This window comes from Gekko japonicus, unplaced genomic scaffold (genome assembly GCF_001447785.1).
Source record: "Gekko japonicus isolate JY-2015 unplaced genomic scaffold, Gekko_japonicus_V1.1 scaffold46, whole genome shotgun sequence".
Taxonomy (NCBI): domain Eukaryota; kingdom Metazoa; phylum Chordata; class Lepidosauria; order Squamata; family Gekkonidae; genus Gekko; species Gekko japonicus.
In genome coordinates, this window is record NW_015169173.1 from 1,472,152 (window position 1) to 1,494,477 (window position 22,326).

Genomic DNA, 22,326 nt, shown 5'->3' on the forward strand with positions numbered 1-22,326 from the left:
GAGTCCCCTGCCTCCTCTTGCCTTCCCTCACCTTTTACTAGCCTGGCTCGGAGCCTGCCTTGCCACAGACTCCTCTCCATCCCCACTTCCGCTCTCATAAAGACATGGCAACATGGTGCACTCCTCAAGGAAAAAAACAGTGCTGAAGGAGCCCTGGCTATACTCCAGCCACAGAGGAGTTAACAGATGCAGAAGGAAGCAAGACAGAGGTAGAAGGAAGCAGACAACAGCCAGTTGCTCGTGGGCCACATACAAGGCCTGTGGGGGCTGGATCCAGCCTGCATGTTTGACACCCTTAACATAAAACTTTTCAGCTTCCTTGTATAGTAGAGATAGGGGGCTCAGTGATAGCCAAAGATTCCTGAGAAAGGTTTTCCCACTCTTGAGTTGCTAGGAAACTGGTGATGCAGTGAGGCTTTGCCACGAGTTAGGTGCTATGAAGCAGGCTGGGATATCAGCCATGTCTCTCACAGAGATTAAATAAGGAAAGCGCTTGTGATGGACTACACTTTTTAAGAGGCTTAGAAGTGCTGTACCAACAATTAAAGGACTGTGAAGGGTTAATTCTTCATAGAGACAGAGAACCTTGAATGACAGACTGTTCTAAGTAATCTGATGGGTTAGCATCAGCTGAGCAAAAAATCTTGAGAAAGTTGTATGCTGAGAAGTCAGTCAGATTCCTGCCTTAAATGAGAAGAGACATCATCTGAGAATAGCCCTGACAGAAAAAGGGTTTAGTGCTGACAGATTTCTACTTTGACTGAACGCAGTCTGAATTCAGCATTAGCTGAGAGCAGTTTGAATACAGACAGAGAACTGGGGGAGAGTTTAGCATGGAGGTTTGGGTTAGTAGAGAAGACTCCCATTCAGGCCAAAGGAAAGGGGATAGATCTTCTAGAGAGAAAAATCCCTACCCAATCAAACAGGGGGAGTTATCTCTGAGGAGTACAGAATTCCCTAGTCTGGTGTGATTACAAACTGCCTGTGGAGACCTTAAAACTTTGTGAACAACTCAAGAAGTGTACTGGTGTTCCAAGAGAAGGGGTCTGGGTACTGGGAAGAGGATACCAGCCTTCTGGACACCAAAAGAGTTAGCAATTACTCAAACAAAGTGAACTAGAGTGTTTGGGAAAAGATGGGAACAAAAGCCTCTCAATATAAAGATCTAAGTATCTGTGAATAAATTAAGAACCTCTCAAAGCCTAATATATAAGATCAAAAGTCTGTGCTTGTACCAGTTTTATCTCAGTAACTTCAACCCATGATTTCACCTGACCTTTCCCTTTGATGTTAAATAAACCCTTTTGTTATTTTTTTACTTTTAAAAGTGTCTCAAGCTCCATTTTCAAGGGTTTAAGGGCAATCCTATCCCTTCCCTCAGGTTCCTGGGCTGAGTCAAAACATATCTTACTGACAGGGTGGGACAGAAAAATAGAGGGAAAATCTAGCCTCTGAGGGAGGGAAGTGGAAGGGCACTCGCCATAATTTGCCGAAATAAGTAAAGATGAACCTTTGTCATGCACTAGCCACAGTTAAAGTCATGGTTTTGCATTAAGTCTGAATCAATCCAGTGTGTCTTTTTATAGTTTGTTCCTGTCTTATGTCAAAACAGGAAAAGATTACACTCAAACTTCAAGGGCTTGCCTGAGTCACTGTCCAATTTCCATGTTATTTCAGCTGAGATTTAAACTTCTGAAGAATCTGAAAGCCATGTTGTAGCTTTTATAATTGAAGAAAAAACAACCCTATTTATTTGATGGTAGTTGAAAATCATCTCTCTCTAAGGTTATTTTGCAAAGTGTGCAATTTTGTATTTCTAGTTTAATTTTTTTTCTCTGTATTGTTGATTAGATTCTATCCATACCTCTAATTTTCTGTGAATTGTGTATACAATTACACTTTTGCACTACATTTAGTGTGTTGGTTATTTTTATGGTCCTCTCTTTTGTAATTTATTTTGGAAACACCTCCCCTCTATCCATATTTCTTTCAGATTTGGCTATAATGGATCCCTGCCATTTTTTTTGCCTCTACTTCAACAAGCTGTTTTCTGTTCACTATCAATACGTTTTCAGCATTAAAGGATTTAAATTAACATGTACAACATCCTTTTTTGTGAGGGCAGAAAACAAAGGGCCAGTAATGGACTAAGGAAAGCTACGAGACACAGCACACCAAACAGCTTCTTTTGCTTTTGTTGTTTTATGAGGGGCGCTCTGTTGTCCCTTTCCTAGATCTAAATTCCACAGAATTCAGCTGCACCTGAAACCATTACGGCCATCCTCATCAAGGACATGTCTAACAAGCCTCGGTAAGCATTTCTTTACCGCCATTAACAGCTCTCCAGGGGGAAACAATGCTGACCCTTAACAACCAGACAGCTTCTATGTCCTTGAAGGTTTTGGGCAGGAAAACGTAACAGTTGCCCAGGATCACCAATACAAAGATTAGATACCTTACAGAATACACAGGATGTGCTGATGGCCACCAGTAGAGATGGCTTTAGACAAGGACCCATCAAGTTCATGGAGGAGGCGCGGTCTGTCAACAGCTATTATCTCTGATGGCTAAATGGGACCTCCAAGCTCAGAGTCTGTCTCTCACAGAGTGCCAGTTGCAGGGTGGAGGGGGGACAGCAGTGCTGGAAGGTTTCTGCCTTTGTGTCATGCTTGTGTATCGGGTTCCCACATGTGAGAAGCCACTGTGAGAAACAGGATGCTAGAGGAGATGGAACCTTGGTCTGATCCAGCAGGGTTCTGATACAGTAGATCCCACCTAAGTTATTGTTAAAATGCTAACCTTACCTTGAAAAGCTCTGCTGATTCTCATGTGAAGTTCCCCACTAGAATTTTCTCCCTCATGTGAAGCTGTATGTGTTGGGATACAAGTGCTTACAGAAACCTATTTTTTTACCCCCTGAACTGGCCATGTTAGTCTGGTAAGGCAATTCTATGGGTCCAGCCAGGGCTCTTTTTGTAGAAAAAGCCCAGCAGGAACCCATTAGCATATTAGGCCACACCCCTGTCTGCGCAGCTCATTAGCATACTGGGCCAATGTTCTCTCTGGGCTGCACACGGCAAAAGGAAATTTTACAAGGACTCTGATCTGAATGTCCCCCACCAATCTTGTTCATGCAGATTGGCTTACCATTTAAAAACAGACACCCTGTGAGGTAGGTGGGACTGAGAGAGCTCTTTCGAGAACTGCTCTTGAAAGAACAGCTCTGAAAGAACTTGTGATTGACCCAAGGTCACACCAGCAGCTGCAAGTAGAGGAATGGGGAATCAAACCCAGTTCTCCCAGATTAGAGTCCATGCTCCTAGCCACTACACCAAACTGTAACAAAACTTTTAGAAGTATAAAACATAAGGGTGTAGACTTTCCAATTTCCCGGGGGTGGGTGGGCTGGGGCTGGGCCAGAGGCATTGCTTTGCTAGGAGCAAGGGTGGCTCCCGGGGGAGGCTGAGCACCTTCCTGAAAATTTCGGCGGGGGCTGACGCCCCGCCGCCCCCACGAAGATTACGCCTATGTAGACTCTACCACAGCAGAGCCTTTAAGCAGATCATTTCCAAAACAGTCCTTCAAAGCCTAATTACATGAATTAAGCAGCAAGCAAGATACACTGTTTTGAAAAGTATTTCCCTCATAAATACTCAGAGATGCTGTGGTATCCCAGCAGTGACATTCACAAACAACGAACAACCCAGACTAAAGATGTAACAGAGTCCTCAACATGATGCTTAAGCAATGGGGAGGGGAGAGAGAATGAGAAGGTACTTATATAAACCAAAAACACTGGGACACACTTCAGCTATAAAACTTCATACATTCATATATATGCTCCTCCCTGCAAGCAGGAATATTAAGAAAGCAGAATCCAAGCAGCTATGCCCTTGGGGTTGTTCAAAACCAGTGAGGTTTTTTTAGAAAAACGTTTTCCTTTGAACAGCTGACCTACCTCATCCATAGCACAAACCACTTAAAAAAATAGTCTACTATGTAACATGGGCAACTGCTGGTTGAGAAACATGCTTAGAGCTTCATTTTTGGTACACAGAACAGCTATGAAGCTTTCTGGATGCTGGATTGGGTTGTAATCCCGTGATGCCCAACAGTGTATCTCCTGGTTGTTGGATCCCCAAGCATCGAGAATAAATCCACGTTTCCAAAGAAAGCAAAGTTTATTTCAAAGCATTGGAAAGACACTCAAACACGTTCCTTGTTAGAACTGGGTACAAGCAGTTAGGGCAAACATGATAAAGGGATTCAAGTTAGATACATAACCAATGGATAACGTTCCCGCTGGCGGGCAGGAGAAAACGGTTGCGCGCTCAGGTCCTGGGAACCAGGCGAACAGTAAACAGTTATTTGGTTAGAAAAAAATAATCGAGTATGGTTTAAATGTCATATTCAAACAAATTCAAAGCTGTATGTGGAAAATTTTTTGATTGGAATAATACTTTTAAAAATGAAAGAAAGTACAGGACCTACTTCTCTTATGCCGTTTAAATTTAGTGTGTGTGTGGGAAATAAATGCATGATTGATGCACTAACTTCAGCACATTCAAATAACTGTGTATGATATGCTATGAATGTGGTTGTCCTTTAATCTCTAGCAACAGAATTAACTCTCCTCCATGAATGCCACAGGGGAACCTGTGACATCCCGGTAGCCATGTGTACCACACGGCAGCAAGACCAGCCGACTGACTCAGATCACTTATTGGACGATAGTAACAACTTGGACCATCTTGGAAGTTAAAAGCACTTTATTCTTTGTAAATTTTGTAAATTGTGATTTTACTGGATTTTACTGTTTTATGAATGGGCGTGTGCCCCTGTAAGCCGCCCTGAGCCCACTTGCGGGGAGGGCGGGGTAAAAATACCTGAAATAAATAAATAAATAAAGTTGCTGGGCAGACGCTATATGCCACCGGGGTCTGGATCAGTGCAGTCACAGACAATATTGACAGACCTCTATTAAGATTCCTACACAATATTCTGAGGACACTTCAGTGTGTGTCTGAAATAGCCCTGAGAGCCGAAGTTGGGGAGATGTCTTATGAAGCTAGGGCCTGGGGAAGAGCATTCAATTTGAAAATTAGGACTGGAAAATCAAACCTAGATCTACACATCCTTGGACTAGTTAAGCTGGACCACCACACAAGTGATTGGGACAGATTATTGGACCATAAACTATTAGAGAAGGAAAGGAGGAAAAGAGAGAAAGAAAGAGAGAAGGAAAAGAGGAAAAGAAAGAGAAAGAGCCCCCCCCCGCCTCCCCCAACTTACCTTGCCTTTTGGCGGAGAGGCACGGGCCAAGTAGGCCTTTCATGCACTCTGCACCTCGGCACACACCGGGAAAGACAGGAGGGGGCTGGGCAGGCCTTTTCCACGCTCCGCGCCTCGGCACACACTGGGAAAGACGGGCTGGGCAGGCTTTTCCCATGCGCTGCGCATCGGTGCGCACCAGGAAAGGCAGGCAGGGGGTGGGCCCCCGAGGAGAAAGAGAAAGCTATGGCCTTCCCACCCACCACCCAACGTCCACCTGCCCGCCTTCCTCGACAGTGCCGACTGTGACAGGCCCTCGAGGGCTGCCAGGCCGTGCTGCAGAGGGGAAGGAGAGCGCAGTAGCCTTCCCCCCCACACCCCCCCCATAGCACCGACTTACTTTGCCTTTTGGCAGGGAGGCACGTTGGAGCAGTGGGCAGCAATGAGATGAGCACGTGCTCTGGTGCTTGTTGCCGCTGCTGCTTCTTTGCTTTTGAAGTGGAAGGGGCGAGGTGGGGCGAGGCGGGCTCAGAAGCCAGCCAGAACGCTGTTCCGGCCCAAAAATAGCCCTGGGTCCAGCTATTGGTGGCTCATTTAGACAAGTACATATAAAAAGCCACAACCCAAGAATTCATGCAGCTACTGCATTCAAAGATCTGAAGTGTCACATCACAGAAACCCTAACGTGCCCTTTAGCTGTTTCAGGGCAACACAGGAATTGCTTTTTGGACTGTTGTCAGTCTTATGGGTTCATCTCACCTAATACTGAACAGTCCATCAACTATCTACTTGCCTGTAGGCCTTTAACTATGACAATGGCACATGAGTTGATTTAATTAAACAGCACCTCCCACAGTGCTAGTTAGTGTAACATTGCAAAGGTGCTTCTTTATAACCTCTAAAACACTCTCTAGGTACATTCCTGGATATGTCATGTCATTTTTCTAGAACACAGCACTATAAGGAATTCTTGTGGACAGGCTTCTCAGCACTTTTATCAAAAGCATCATATGCAAAACTTCTGTTTTCTCAGGACATTCAATGGGCAAAAGATATACTATTTGCTAAGACAAGACCAAACACATTGATACATCAACAGACACGTACTTGCAAGAAGGAGGCAAGCAACTGAAATGACACAGAGTTGTTTGACAGCAACATCATAGCGGTCCATAAAGAGGTCCAGCAAGTAGACTGCGAGGTGCCGGGCCGTTGGACACAGTTGGCAGCGGCTGCTGAGGATGGTCAAGAGGTCAGCCAAATAACGCCGCATCCCCATTTGTGAAGAATGGGCCTTGTACACAGGCAGTTTCAGCTCCTATGGCAACACAAAAAAGTTGGGGGGGGGGAGAGGAGTATTAAAATGAATATCCATTTAGTAGTCAGAACGCCTAGTTAAGCATTTGCCACCTGTTTCAGTGAATGCTTACCAACTAAAGCAATAAAAACTTAGCCACTCTCTTTTTGAATAAATATACAACATGTTTTGAAAGATAATTCACTTTGCTTTGGTCATTCACAGTCTTCAGAGGGTCACCCACTTAGTGGTGGAGCCACGAATACTAAAAAGAGTCAGTTCACCAAAAGCTAGTGCATTCTGCATTAAGACAATATTCTGCAATAAGACAATAATAGCCAACATCAGTTATGGGAATAATTTCAGAAGAGATGTTGACAGGGATATTCCATTACAGGGTTAAGAGAATCTCTCTCTCAAAGTTATGCATACTTTGTTTTATCATTATTGGTTTGCTCCTGGGTTATGATATTCCTTTTCCAGTCTGCTACTGGATTTTACTGGTTTATTATACTGTTTTTAATTATTTTATACTATTGAGTTTTGTGATTAAGAGCAGAATATAGTTAAAAATTTAAAAATGAAATAGTCCTTAGAGAACAGCTGGTTCATGTAACGTTATTACAAATATAAAGATATTGCTTTATGGAAATCCAAAACCAAGGAAAACCCCCATGTGTTGCTTTTTATTAGGACCAACCCAAATGACAAAACAGAATGTACAAGCCTGGAGTTCACCAGAATGCTTCTTCATCAGGCTGGGTGTTACACAAATGTATCTGATGATGAAGAAGAGGAGATTGGATTTAAACCCCACCCTTCACTACCCAAAGGTGTCTCAGAGTGGCTTACAAACTCCTTTCCCTTCCCCTCCCCACAACAGACACCCTGTGAGGTAGGTGGGGCTGAGAGAGCTCTTGACAGAAACTGCTCTTTTTTCAAGGACAGCTCTTATCAGAACTACGGCTTGCCCAAGGTCATCCAGCCAGGTGCAAGTGGAAGAGTGGGGAATCAAACCCGGTTCTCCCAGATGAAGTGAGCTGCGACCAACAGAAGCTTATCCTGGAATACGTGCCCATGAAACTGATTCTACAGGTCTCCCCCCCCCCCTTACTGGGACTAAAAGCATTGGGGGGGGGATTTAGTGTTGAAGAAACTGTCCAGAGGAAAGCTGTTGCTGCACTTTTCCTGAGCACAGCAGCCCTAATCCATCTCTCCCCACCACTGCCAGAGTATGCTTTTTTGTTCTTTTTAAGGCCATAAAACAGGGTTAGGGGTTGGGGATCCAGGGACAGAGCAGTAATGTTGCATATAGGTAGATCCTGAGTGTTCTCAAGAAGATGGTTATTTTTTTTCCTATGGTTATGTTTAACAAGTAAATCTTACTATGATCTGATGTCCCTGCTGTCCTAAGTAGTGGGTTAACTCCAGTGACCTGGCAGCAGAGGTGCTGGTGGATGCAGATCTTTCCCTTCTGCCCTTTCCCCTACCAGTTTCTTCTTCTGACCCCACGAAAGTGGGTTCCCAGTGCCAGTATTTTTCCATATGGGGTACATACCTCAGACAACAGTCAGCCAGTTACAAATACCCTCTGATATGTTTGTGTAGTGTGAATGGTCTGAGTCCATTTCTTTTAGTATGCATAGTACGTATACATGCTGAAAAATGTCACACGTGAATTGACCCTAAAGCTTGGGTGAAACAGATGCTTACCATTCCATTGTCTCCTTGTGAATGCTTTATACCAGGTATGAACAAAGCAACATTCCAACTGAAGGCCCTGTTTTGTCCAGCTAGACATTCTTTCTCCATTGCCCTTCATTGTTCTGGGTGCGTGCAGCTTCTTTGAGGGAGGTACTTTGTTTTGTATTCAGTACAATCTGCTTGTGTTTTATCCTTTGTTCACATCTGACATGGCAAGTAGCAGCTGGACTGTGTTTCAGGACACTTGAAGTAGGTAGGAATTGTTAACATTTACACTGTAACTTAATTCCCCCCCCACACACAAGTAACCTGGTGGTCATTCCAGCCAGGTGGATTGGTGAGCAGAGACATCTGCAAGCAGGCAAAACTGTAGGTGGGAATTGGTGCAAACTCTTCCTTTAGGCAAATATTTTCATTTCCTCTTCCCTTGCATTTACTAGGATGTTGAGCTTATTTGCGCAGGATTCTAAATCTGCTTTTGTACGTTGACCTTTTTTTGTTATCCAGTAAACTGATTTCAGATTTGTACAATATTGGAAGGTGGTCTCTCCTCTTTTTCATGAAACTCACCATATCCATTACTTCCCAAGCTTTTCTTTTTCATCAGGCACACATTTCACAGCTTTGGAAGGAACTGTGGACAGAACCTTATTTGACAGGAGGCATTTCCTATATTATTTTTGCTTTGCATTGGATGTATACTGTAATTAGAATAAGATGGGGCATTAACCACAGAATGGCTTTTGGAGTGCTTTACACACCGCACAAAACTTCAGAGTAGGATTAAATTCGTAGAATGTATCTGTTTTCTCATTTTAAACATTTGAATGTTTATGTATTCTTGACTAAAACTGAATAATCATGTGCACATCTGATTTTTTATGTATACCTGGAGTTATATTTAATAAAAATATTCTGGCTTAAACGGTACTTTTATGTCTCTTATTTCTTGTAATATCCCCTGGATCCATAACCAGTATTTTTTTGTTTTAACACACGTCCACTACATATGGATATAGGTCCCCACATTTTGTTCACATTTCCAGCAGCTACTAGAGACATTTGCGTATCATTTAGCTAATCTATCTGGTGACATATGCCATCTGTAGAACATTTTGTATATATTTTCCTTGAAAGAGGTTGCTCTTGTAATTTTTATGTTAGTTTTCCAAACTTTTGCCCATTGATCTACCGTATATCTATATTATCGCCTATGTTTTGTGCCCAAGTCACCATTGAAGATTTAACTACCTCATCCTGCATCCTTGTTTCTAATAAGAAGGCGTACAGTTTTTTCATTAGTTCTTCCTCTGTAAACAGCCAAATTTTATTCAAATCATTTCTCATTAAAAACATTTTGAAAATCCTTTTTATACCTTGATTCCAATTGTAATCTTTCCCACCAAGTCAGATTGGTGTTTTGTTCTTGTAGCTTAGAGACTGATTTTAGATTATTATAACTATCTAACAAGTCTTCGTATAAGGTATATTTCATAAATAATGTGGGCTTTATGAAAGCTTCCAATGGGGAGACCCACTTTGAGATTTTAAACAAGGACTCGCTGAGCAAATGCTGGTTGAAATATTTATGTACCCTATACTTATCATACCATGGGAATGCATGCCACCCCATTAATAAGTCATGGTCTTCTATTTTTAGGAGTCTTAAATTTTCCAGAGTCACCCAGTTTTTTATCCAAACCAAGGATGCTGTTTTATAATATAGGGACCAATTAGATAATGCAAAACCTTCTCTTTCTTTCCTATCTTGTAAAGCTTTCATTTTTATCCTGACTCTTTTAGCTTGCCAGATAAATGGACTTATAATTCTATCCAAATCCTTAAAATATTGCTGATTTTTCAAGATCGGAATATTTTGAAAAAGAAATAGAAGTCTTGGTAATATATTCATTTCCACTACTGCTATTCTCCCCATAAATGATAATTGCAGGCTTTCCCATTTTTCTAGATACTTCTTAATTTCTAACAAGTTTCTTATAATTGTCTTCAAATAATGAGCTACATCTATTTGTCAATACTATGCCTAAATGTTTTACTTTCTTCCGTACTTCAATAGTTAATTTTTTAAAATAAATGTTGTATCTGTTCCTTAGAACAATTTTGGTAAGTATCTTTGTCTTCTTAAAGTTAATTTTCAAACCAGCTACTTGTCCAAATTCTTGTAATCTGTTCAAAAATTGTGCAATCATTACTAGTGGTTCCTCCAAAATAAAGACTAAATCATCTGCAAAGGCTTGCAGCTTAAATTCTTCCCCTTTCACCTTAAGCCCTTTAATTAGGCTATCTTCTCTAACTATATTGTTCAATGTTTCAAGTACGAAAATAAATAGTAAAGGAGAAAGTGGACATCCCTGCCTAGTCCCTTTTTGTATTTTGTGTAATATCTCCATTCACCAACACCCTAGCCCATTGATTTTTATATATTGCTCTAACCATTGTGTAAAAATCCTTTCCACTGTCCCACATATTTAATTGCTCTAATAAAAAATTCCAACTGATATTGTCAAATGCTTTCTCTGCGTCCAGGAATACCAATGCCATCTGTTTCTCGAGGTGTGCTTTGTAATATTCAAGCACATTCCGAATAATTCTTAACTTATTTCTTATCTGCCTTTTGGGCAAGAAACCTGCTTGGTCTTGGTGTATTATCTGAACAAGAACTTTTTTTAGTTTGGTTGCCAATAGAGTCACATAGATTTTATAATCTGCACTTAACAAGGAGATTGTCCTGTTATTTCTTATTTCCTTCTGATCCGTATCCTGCTTATGAATTAGTGTAATTAAGGTTTCATTCCATGTATTTGGTACTTTCTTCTTGTGTATAATGTTCTGCATTATACACTTTAAAGGCAGAATTATTTGATCTTCAAAAGTCTGGTAAAATTCTGCAGGTAGTCCATCTGGACCTGGTGTCTTTTTCTTTTTTAGTTTTTTAATTGCTTCAGTTATCTCAAAAATCGTGATTGGTTCATTTAAAGTTTTCCAATGAGTTTCAGTAAATTTCTTGTCATTTTATTTTTTAAAAAAGTTTTTTAACTTGTGTTGGTCTTGGTCCTTTTGTTGATATAAACTTTTATAGAAATCCTCTATGATCCTCTTCAAGTCTCTAGAGATATATTTTCCCTCTCCTTGCTCATTTCTTAGCGATCTAATATATTTTTCTCTCTTTCTTTTCTTATTTTATAAGCTAATCATCTTGTCGGTTTATTCGCATTTTCAAAATAATACTGTTTCATATACTTTCTTGCCAGTTCCTGCATCAAGAGGCAATTCAATTGGTGTTGCAAATTCTTTATCTTAATCCTAGCACTTTCAAAGCAGGGTTCAGTCTTTATCCTATCCTCTTCTTCTTTAATTTGCTTTCCAATCTGTTCATACTTTAATTTCTTTTGTTTTTTCATCCAGACTTCTTGGCTGATGAATCAACCTCTTGCAAAAGCCTTAAAAGCATTCCAAACTGTATCAATAGCCATTTCTGGTTGGATATTTTGTTTTAAAAAATCATTAACTTTCATCTTCGTTACAAATTTTCCATCTTTTAGTAACCACATATTTAGGGTCCATCTGCTTTTCTTCTGAATATCTTGCAATGTCAACATTAATGGGTTATGGTCTGCAAAGGTCCTAGGTAAAATCTTCACTTCAGTCACTTCATTTATCACCGTTGCCGAGATCCACGCCATGTCCAACCTTGACCAAGATCTGTGTCTTGCAGAGAAAAAAGTATACTCAGAGTTGATATTCCTAGTTCTCCATGAGTCTATTACATTAAATCATTCTGCTAATTGTAAGAAAGTTCTTGGTAGCTCATTCCCTCGCTTTTGTCCTCCTAATTATCTTTTCCTATCTTTCCGGCAAAGATTGCGTTGTAATCCCCAATAATGCAAAGTTCTTCAAAAGTCTGTCCTGAAACGGCCTCTCAATAAGGCATAGAATCTTCCTTGTTCTGGTTTGGTGCATATATGTTCACTATTAAAGTTGATTTGGCCTGCCTCTGAATTCGTACCATCAGGACTCTGCCATCTTCCAATTCACATGTCAATTCAGGGTGTAAGTACTCTTTTACATAGATTGCAACTCCCCCCTTTTTTTGTTTATCTGTAGGTACAAAGTATTTCCCTAGTCTCTTACATTCTAGTAGATTTCGGTCTTCACTGCTAATATGTGTCTCCTAAAGACATACTTTAGGAAAATACATACATAGGAAAAAGGAGTACGACAAGGATGTATATTGTCACCTTGCTTATTTAATATATATGCAGAGTACATCATGCGAAATTAAGATTGCTGGGGAAAAGATCAACAACCTCAGATATGCAGACGATACCACTCTAATGGCAGAAAGTGAAGAGGGCCTAAAGAGCCTCTTACTCAGGGTAAAAGAGGAGAGCGCAAAAGTGGGCTTGAAGCTCAATATTAAAAAAAAACTAAGATCATGGCATCCGGCCCCATCACTCCTTGGCAAATAGAAGGGGAAGTTGTGGAAGTAGTGACAGACTTCACGTTCCTGGGATCCCAGATCACTGCAGATGGTGACTGCAGCCATGAAAGTAAAAGACACCTGCTTCCTGGAAGGAAAGCTATGGCAAGCATAATAAAAAGTAGGGACGTCACCCTGCCAACAAAAGTCCACATGGTCAAAGCAATGGTATTCCCAGTAGTCATGTATGGCTGCGAGAGTTGGACTATAAGGAAGGCCGAGCGCCGAAGAATAGATTCTTTTGAACTATGGTGCTGGAGAAGACTCTTGAGAGTCCCTTGGACTGCAAGAAGATCAAATCAGTCAATCCTAAAAGAAATCAACCCTGACTGTTCCCTGGAAGGCCAGATAATGAAACTGAAGCTCAAATACTTTGGCCACCAAATGAGAAGGGAGCACTCACTGGAGAAGACCTTGATGCTGGGAAAGACTGAAGGTCAAAGAAGACAGGGACAGCAAAGGATGAGATGGTTAGACAGTGTCATAGATGCAACGAACATGAAATTGAGCCAACTTCAGAGGACGGCGGAAGACAGGAAGGCCTGGCGTGATCTGTTCCATGGGGTAGCAAAGAGTCGGACTCGACTGTGCGACTGAACAACAACAAAAAGACATACTATATCAGTTCGTAATTACTTAATTTGAAGAAAGATTTTTTCCCTCTTTTGTGGAAAGTTTAAGCCGTTTACATTTATTGATACTATTTTTATTTTCTTATATTCCATTTTTCTTATCTTTTAATTATCTTGCTTTGTTTCTCTGTTGCAGTCTTGTAACAACTTGTGACAGGAAGATTTTCCTTTTTTTCTTCCTTTCTTCTTCTTTTGTTCCTCTGAACCAGTAGCCCCTTGCTCCTGCGCATCTCAATCTGTCTCACTTGACTCTTCATCCTGCATTCCAAGTTCTTTCCCATATCTGTCTAGAAAATCTTCTATTTTAAATATTGAATTGATCTTTTGTCTTTTACCATCATATGTAAATAGTACGCCTTTTGGAAGCAACCATCTATATGTTATTCCATTTGTTCTCAACAAATTTGTAAGAGTTGTATAATCTTGACATTTTTCTCTTACCCTCCATGGTATATCCCTTAAGGTTTTAATTTCTGATTCTTGAATACGCAATGTATTTTCATTAGTTGCTTTAAGGATCTTATCTCACATTTTTTAAAATAAAACTTAACATGTACTTCTCTAGCAAGCTTATTTCTTCTCGCATACGTCGAGTTTCTCCTATACACAGCCTCTATTTCATCTGCTACCTCGTTATCAGTTCCTACTCCCAACTGTTCAGCTATGGCCTGAACCATTTGTTCTTTTATATTTCCATCTTTATTTTCTGGAATGCTTTGAAACCTTAATATACGGGCTGCTCTTTCCATCTCAAATTTTATCAGGGTATCTTCCATCTTGTATTTATATCTTGTAATTGTCTTGTATTTATATCTTGTAATTGTTGGTCCACTTCTTTGATTTTTCCTTCCATCTTATCAGACAATGAGGCCAAGTTTGCTTTGTTTTCCACCAGTTTTTAAAATTTCTTCTGTTTTCATTGACAGTTGTTCCGTTAATGCATCTAGTTTCATTTGTATAGGTTCTATAGCTTTAGCCATGAGAGAGGGTAGAGTTGTTTTCATGACAGAACTTACTGCTTGTGTAACACTTTCTTGTATTAGCTTCTGCAAATCTTTTATGTTCATCTGCGCTAGATTCATTGTTAAAGCTTTCACTTGTCCTGGGGATGGAATAGACGCCTTTCTGGTTCTGCTAGACATCTTTTAATAAAACTTTAGTTCTTATTCTCAGTGTTATCATTCAACCTGAAGTTCCAAGAGGAGCTAACCGCTAATATCCTTCTTAGTTCTTACGTCTTAATATACTTCCACTACTCTATACCTATACCTACTCTACACCTATTCCACTACCTAACGTATCCTGTCTATAACCTCAATACTCTTTAGTTATCATATTACTATTACTACCTATCTAGCTACTACCTATACTACCTAAACCTACCTACTTTACTAAGCCCTTTCTTTTAAGTGTCCCCTTAAGTGCAAACAGCACTTTCTAGTAACTACTATGTGCGTAAGTGCAAACAGTTGATATTACTACAGCAAATCACAAAAAATCAAAATACATTTAAGGTATAAACAAACACAACCAACGGGCAACAATTACTGTCCTAAAAAATTAGAGTAATCTTGCTTCAAACGATCTTCTCCGTCCTCTTCTGTTCTTCCGTTCTGTTTCTTCTTTCTTTCTTCCTCCCTCTTTTCTCCCAATCAAGCCGGCACTCAACAACCCAGTGTCATCACAAACACTACTTGCCTCCAGACACGTTTGTTAAATAAAGCATGCAAAAGCAAAATATAGGCAAGCAGTCAAGTCTACGAGAAAGGAGGCTCATAAGTAATGTTAAATACTACTTGATTTGCCCCTAGCAGCATTCATTAGTATAGTATAAGTTTATTGTCGTAGCCATAGGCCATAACATAATACATCAGGTCATAAAATGGTAATCAGTATACTATACTACTTCTACTTTGTGTTAAATACTAAACTCATTCTGATTTTCCTTGTTGCTAAGGCAAATAACGCCATTCTGCTAGAGAGATAGTGGTCAAGATCTGAGAGTAAAAATTTAACCAGATCCAGATCGGAGAGTCCATTACGCTGCGGAATAATAGGGTTAGGGATGATGTACTTTAGCCTAAGGGCTTCATGCCATGGGCATCTCAGAATATAATGTACAATACCAAAGAAACGTCCAGTCCTGATCATTGAAGGCATGGATTGAAATCTTAAAGCTGTAAAAGCCGATCTTAATTCCAGGCTGGTCAGCTTCTCTAAATACAGGGACCTACAGTGATCCCTTTTAAAAAACTTGAATAATGGTGCCGTACGACAACGTGCTATCACATCCTGATCCATAAGCCCATCCTTTTTGAACACCCATTCCTTCAGTTCCCGTGATTGGGTTTTATTCCTTAATAGATCATCAGGAATTGAAAATTTCAATTGAATTGAGGCCAACTGGTCACCTAATCTCTTGGAGGCTTTCAGGTGCAAACTAAAACTTAAACCCCCCAGGGAATCCTGGAGTCGTTCTAAACATTTTCTCCAATAGGACAGAATTCTGACATTGACTCTGGCATTCAACGAGGTAATTCCCAGTTCAGTCCTCATTAATGCCACTGGCGCACCCCTTGGCAAGATGAGAATCCGCCTCATAAAATAATTCTGTACTATTTCTAATGAGGACAATATCTGATCTCCCCAGCCCCAGATCTCTGATCCATACAGCATGGCTGGAATTATCTTACTCCGATACAGTTTAAGAACTGGGTCTACCATGCCTCCTCCCTTAGAAAAGTAAAGAAAACAGGGGTTCCTCCAGCGTGCTCAGCAGCTCTTTGTCTCCAGAGTTATATCCACAGAAAACAACAAGTAAAGCCCAGCTATATCGCTTACAGACACTCAATAGCTGTTTTTCCGGATCCTCTCCAACTCCTAGTATAGTTCCGTTTCTCCAATACTGCTTGTATTAGAGCGTCAAGAACCAGTGACAGTCTGCAGTACGATTAATTTGCACAACCTTGCACGGCCGCTTTAAGGGGGTGTTGGTCCTCACCCCGCCTCTTCAGATGCTCCGCACTAGTACATTGACTTAAAGGACGCTCCTTCTTTTTTACTTCTCTCATCTTCCACCAATAAGAGAAAGAAATGTCAAAATATCAATTGTGAAGTCTCCAACGTTGATGTTCAGTCTAACATAAAAGAGAGTTTGGTAGACTCTCTCAGGTCCATTGCACTCCACATTCTCCATGGAAGAACCATCGAGTATCCCAACCACAGCCACCTGCCTCAGAGCAATTCCCGGGTTCGGGTGCAAGCCGCTGCTCGCCTTCTCCCAGAATAAGCTCCTTGCTGTAAGCCTCCCTCCAGGAGTACTCACTGGGGTCTAGCATGTTGCAGCCTCCGCTGGGGGGGCCTGGGGGGCAGCAGTTCAGGAGGGAGCGTTCCCGCCACCTTCTGCTGTCGTTGAGTTCGGACCTCATGTTATGACTTTGAAGGGGCCAGATTAAGTTAGCCAGACAAGCTCACTAGTCAGCTAAGAAAGCAGGACTTGCCCTCCTTTCCAAAGCTCCAGGAACCATCCTGCAACACACACACACAGCATACAGATTCCTGGATTGTACAGAATAACCTGCAGTTGGAATGTAAGGTTGAGAGAGGACTGCTGGCAGCCCCGTTTACTCAGAACTCTGCTTGAGAACACAGACTGCAGAGATGGCAGCTATGACTTGTGACTTGCACTCACCATCATGGAAGAGGCCGTTTCACCCATTATGTAGAAGGCAAGTCACCATCTGTTCATAGTGAATGCAGGAACATGCAAAAGTGAGGCATGTACTTGCTATTGATAGCTATGGCTTGCCTGCATCCTCATGCAAAAATTTTAAGGTAGGCCCATTCCCATCCCAAGTTCATGCTATGGCAACAGCAGGTCTGCTATGGTAGCTGCCATGTCAGTGCTGAGAGGGCTCTGTGTGAACTTTGAATCTATTCCCCCCCCCCCGCATGTGACTGGTACTACACTTCCAAGTAGATGTACCTCATTTGGCAGAAAAACCCACACCTCACCAAGAAGGAAACATGGAAGGGGAGGGGGAATCATGGATTTTATTCTTGCTAGAAGTAAGTGGATGACAGGCTTGGCAGGAGGAGGGAGGTGTTCTTACAAGAACAAAATGACCAAACACCTATTCAACTGAATTTACTTTACTTAAATCATCCACTAGCCGAGCATTTCCCAACTGAGGGTCCCACTCTGAAAGTGGGCTGTAAAGACTGTGAAAGAGGGCCCCAGGTGCTGCTGTTTTATTGATTTGGGCATGCTCTGTTTTACTTAAGTGGTTCACCCCATCAAGTAAATTTGGACTTGTGGGTCACCACCACTTGTGGAAACGAGAACCACGGCTTTAACTCAAGCTCAAACTCCCAAATGAACACTATTCCTTGAGACCATACATCAGCAAAAAGTTGTTAATAACAAAAGGCATCATCCAGTAACCGTAACAGATTTATAAGACAATATAAGTAAAACATCAAAAAGGTTTAATTTTATTGTTCCTAGTAGTCTGCACAACGTGAAAGCCTGCACTCTCCGTAGCCAAATAATCAAGTACTTTACACCTTCCCACAACTAGTTTTGAAATCTACTAATCCTTTTAATAGCAGCAATTGTGCTATAAGATTTGAACACAAGAATGTTTTACCAAGACTCATTGTGCCATCCTGAGCAGAGTAATATTCTTCTCAGCCTGTTGACTTCAATGGGCTTAGAAGGGTGCAACTCTGCTTAGAATGGACGGCCAATGACAGGACATACAGGCCGAGGCCTTCCCCTGATGTTGCCCCCTGGCTCTAGCATTCAGAAGATTAGTGCCTCTGAATGTGGAGATTCCCCTCAGTTGTTGTTCCAAAAACAACAATAAAAACAGACATCTTTGCTGTGGTTGAAAGGACATACACAGATAACATTGATCAGCAATAACATTAACACCACAAAAACCTAATTAAGATAAGTTATATTATCAACTTTTAAAAATTTCACTAAACACAAATGCCAAGAATTACTGACTATAAGAAACCTTTGTTCCAGTACATTGTGTTATTTTCCATATAGACTTTTGTGGTTCCCCCCCCCTCCCGTTAATCCATTGATATATTCAAAGTAACCAGCCTGTCTTCAGAAAATTATAATATTGATTTCGTTGTAAGGGTCGGATCTCCTCCATGACTTTCCCCATGTTTTCCAAGATTGGAAACCACCTCTCAATATAATTTGAATGACGTAATGAAGGGTGTAAAGTAGAAATACTATCTGCCACTCTGTCCATTATTAGGTGGTTCCATATCTTAGAGTACCAAACAGCAACTGTGGGGGGTCTCCATTTTTCCAACAAGACGCTATAGTTGTTTTAGCTGCTGAGAGGAGTAATATTATGAGGTTTTTCAAGGAATGTTGCCAGAAGATTACAGGCCAATCTTGACCAAGTAAAGGGCAATTAATTCTGTGTCTGCTAACTTTCTTAGGGAATCATTATTATTACTATTATTTATTTTTCATATTTGTATTTTTTAAACCCAGTGTATATTAGAGGAAAGAACATCTGAATGATAGACTATTTAATACCATGGACAGAGTAAATTATATATGGCTTTCTTGTAGAGAAGAAATCTTTCTCCCTTGAGCAGCTCACCACCATTACAAGAAAGGTTGATTAAAGCAAAGCAGGCAGGAGCGAGGAGAGAAAAGACAGCTAATTTAATCAAACCTTCAGCCTCAGAGTCTGATGAATCTCTGCTGCAAGGTCTCCTCTCCACCATGGCTCCTCCATCTTCATACCTCAAAAAAAAAAGAGTGGGGGGGGGGGGGGGAGGCAACACCTGGGGCAAGAAACAAATGAGGACAATGTGTTTAATCATTTTTTTAAAGACTCAAAATTTCACAGAACCTTACTTGCCGCACTATAGGTATGTTTCAAGTGTAATACTCCCCCAAAACAAGGAGATATCGGGAAACAGACATCATATCAATCCTATAAGGCATCTTGGAGGGGCCCAAATCAGGGAACAGAACACCTGAAAAGTTCTTCTAATAGTACAAAGCACTACTACATCGCCACTACCAAAATCTGTAAAAGACTCGCAAGGACGGGTTACCAAACTGAATGTTTATCGTTACCTGCAGCCATTCAAGCCGCCATTATTCCCCGGCTTCTGCCCGATTTTTACAAACTCCCTCCCGTCACCTTTTTCGAAGAGAAAGCCGGGGGCGGGGAACAGATCTCAGCCAACAAGGAATGCCCGGAACCGGGCTGCCTCCTTGGTTACGGATCCTAACTCTAACACAATTGAGAACACCGCTAACTTCAATCTACAGTTTTCACGGCCAATTTGCGGCTGTTGCCTTCGGGAACGGGTGCCTACCAGTTGCACAAAACTTTTTAAGGCTCGGCAATCACAATTTTCTAAATACTCTACGAACACAACTCACACGACGGTTACCTCTGCTAAACTGTGACCTCCCGCCTTTGTCGTATCGGGAATCCTTCAGCTCCTGCTGGGAAAAAAAACCCACTCCAGCTCGGAAGACAAAATAAAACCCCCCCCCCCCCCCCCCAGCCTCTAGTCGTAGAGGCTGGAGGGCCGGGCGGAGGCCGGACACATGCCCCCAGGGTGCGCCTCTTCCCCAAATGTGATTCGGTAGGGAGATTACACGCCAGTTTTACAATACACTCGCGCACAGCCTCAGCCCACGAGGTGTATGGGAGTTGTAGTTCTTTCGCCTCCCGTTTCTCTTGAGTTTGTGCGTAACCGCTTCATAGGGCTTAGAATGTCCGTTCTCTGCTGTGTGCTAAAGTGGCTGACAGAGAGTTTGCCTTCTGGTAATGCTAAAATCCTAAAAGAAATCAACCCTGACTGCTCCCTGGAAGGCCAGATAATGAAACTGAAGCTCAAATACTTTGGCCACCAAATGAGAAGGGAGCACTCACTGGAGAAGACCCTGATGCTGGGAAAGATCGAAGGTCAAAGAAGACCGGGACGGCAAAGGATGAGATGGTTAGACAGTGTCATCGATGCAACGAACATGAAATTGCGCCAACTTCAGAGGACGGCGGAAGACAGGAGGGCCTGGAGGGAGCTGGTCCACGGGGTCGCGAAGAGTCGGACTCGACTGTGCGACTGAACAACAAAAATGCCATTTTAGCAGCCCTGGTCCTAGCACCCGGGTCTCACGCCCTGTCTCAGGCACAGAGTCTCCACTGTGCAGGCTTGGATGAAGGGACAATTGTAGCACGGTCAGCAACAATGACCATGAGCCTGGATGGTTAGTCAGAAAATTCGTATGCTTCGTTGAGGCAGCTCACCGTAAATAAATAACAACAATAAAAACAAAAAAGGACACATTCATAATGTAAACACGCTGGACTGGCACGCTCATCTGTGTCGTTTTAACAAAACTTCACATACTTTCAAGGAAACAGCTGCAGGGGATTCTAGGGTTGCAAATCTCCAGGTGGAGCCTGGAGGTCTCCCGGAATTACAAATGACTTCCAGACAACAGGGATCAATTCATCTGGAGAAAATGGCCTCTTTGGAGAGTCGACTCTATGGCATGATAGTTGTTGAAAGTCCCTCTCCTCCTCAAAGGATGCCTCAGCCCCCTTCCACCCTCAAATTTCCAGGAGTTTTCTAACCCGGAATTGGCAGCCCTACCCTGTATGGCTTACAAAGTTTACAAAGCACTTTTAATTTTTGCCTTTCACTGCTTGTGTATCCAGGGGTCATTTCCTAGAAAAAGAGATGCAGGAGCCCATTAGCATAACTTATTTGCATATGCCACACCCCCTGACATCACCAGAAGTGTGTCAGAAGGCTCTACTGGACTGTTTTGGATTGCTAGCTATTGGGGGGGGGGGAGATGTGCAGATCTGTCCTCACAGAGGAAGGAGAGCTTATACCTGAATAAAACTTGGTCTTAAATGTGCCACTGGACTGTTTTGGACTGGGGGGTGGGGGGCTCTGCAGCTTACCTGGCTGCTTCTTGCTAGCGAGAGGGTGTGTGCTGGGGGCAGGGGGGGGGTCTTGTTCCATGTGCTCGCCCCCTAGGCTCTTTACTGCCGGAGCTCCGCTCCTGTGCGCTCCTGCAGGAAATGACCCCTGCTTGTATCAATTTTGTGTGGTAAAGGAACTAAAGCTGAGGGAAAAAATTATCTGCCTAAGGCCGCATGATTACTATACAGTTAGAAAATGTAGGGAAGTGGCCTAGAGATTAAACAATCCAAACACCCACAGTCCTCCCCTGAAATAAGAGTTTGCAACATTTTTTGTTAGTGCCAAGCCTCCCTTTACTGTCATTGCATAGCGGTGCAGGGATAAGAAGTTTCATCTGCTGAATTCCTGCCTCTTGTGCCTTGGTCAGAAGAAAAAAGAGCTGGCAAGGAGAGGAGAGAGGTGGGATTTGAATCCATATCCTTAGCCAACTTTTAAGCAAATTGATCACACTTTCTACATTGGTTTAATAACCAAACTGGACATAGAAAATAGTCACCACTAATACAACCCCACAAAGTTCAATGTGGCGGAACAAACAATCCTGTCTGCAATGTACTGTGAATCATTCCTCACACAGCTCAGCTCTGCCTATTGAATTAAAAATTATAATTCCACTTTCCCAAAATATTTGGCCCTCATTATGGCTTACAAATTCCATAAACAAATACAACTAATTTTGTCCTTGCCTATAAGTGCATAAGGAGCTGCGGTGGCTCAAGTGGTTAAGACGCTGAACTGCAGGCTGTGGAAGGTCAGTAGTTCAGCAGTTCGAGACCGGGTGCCGCATGACGGAGTGAGTTCCCGTCTCTAGTTCCAGCTCCTGCCAACCTAGCAGTTCGAAAGCAAGAAATTGCATGTAGATAAATAGGTACCACTTCGGTGGGAAGGAAACAGCGATCCATGTGCCTTGGTGTTTAGTCATGCCG

General features: G+C 41.9%; 1 protein-coding gene across 1 annotated transcript in view; it reads right to left on the minus strand.

Moving 5' to 3' along the window:
- The window catches only part of CCNJL (cyclin J like), a 33,257-nt gene extending 14,073 nt beyond the window's left edge, over positions 1–19,184 (minus strand). Inside the window, 2 exon segments of the mRNA XM_015415874.1 lie at positions 6,379–6,589; positions 19,117–19,184. Coding sequence (XP_015271360.1) covers positions 6,379–6,589; positions 19,117–19,179 — 274 coding nt within the window. The 5' untranslated portion in view covers positions 19,180–19,184.
- Positions 19,185–22,326: the final 3,142 nt, after the last annotated feature.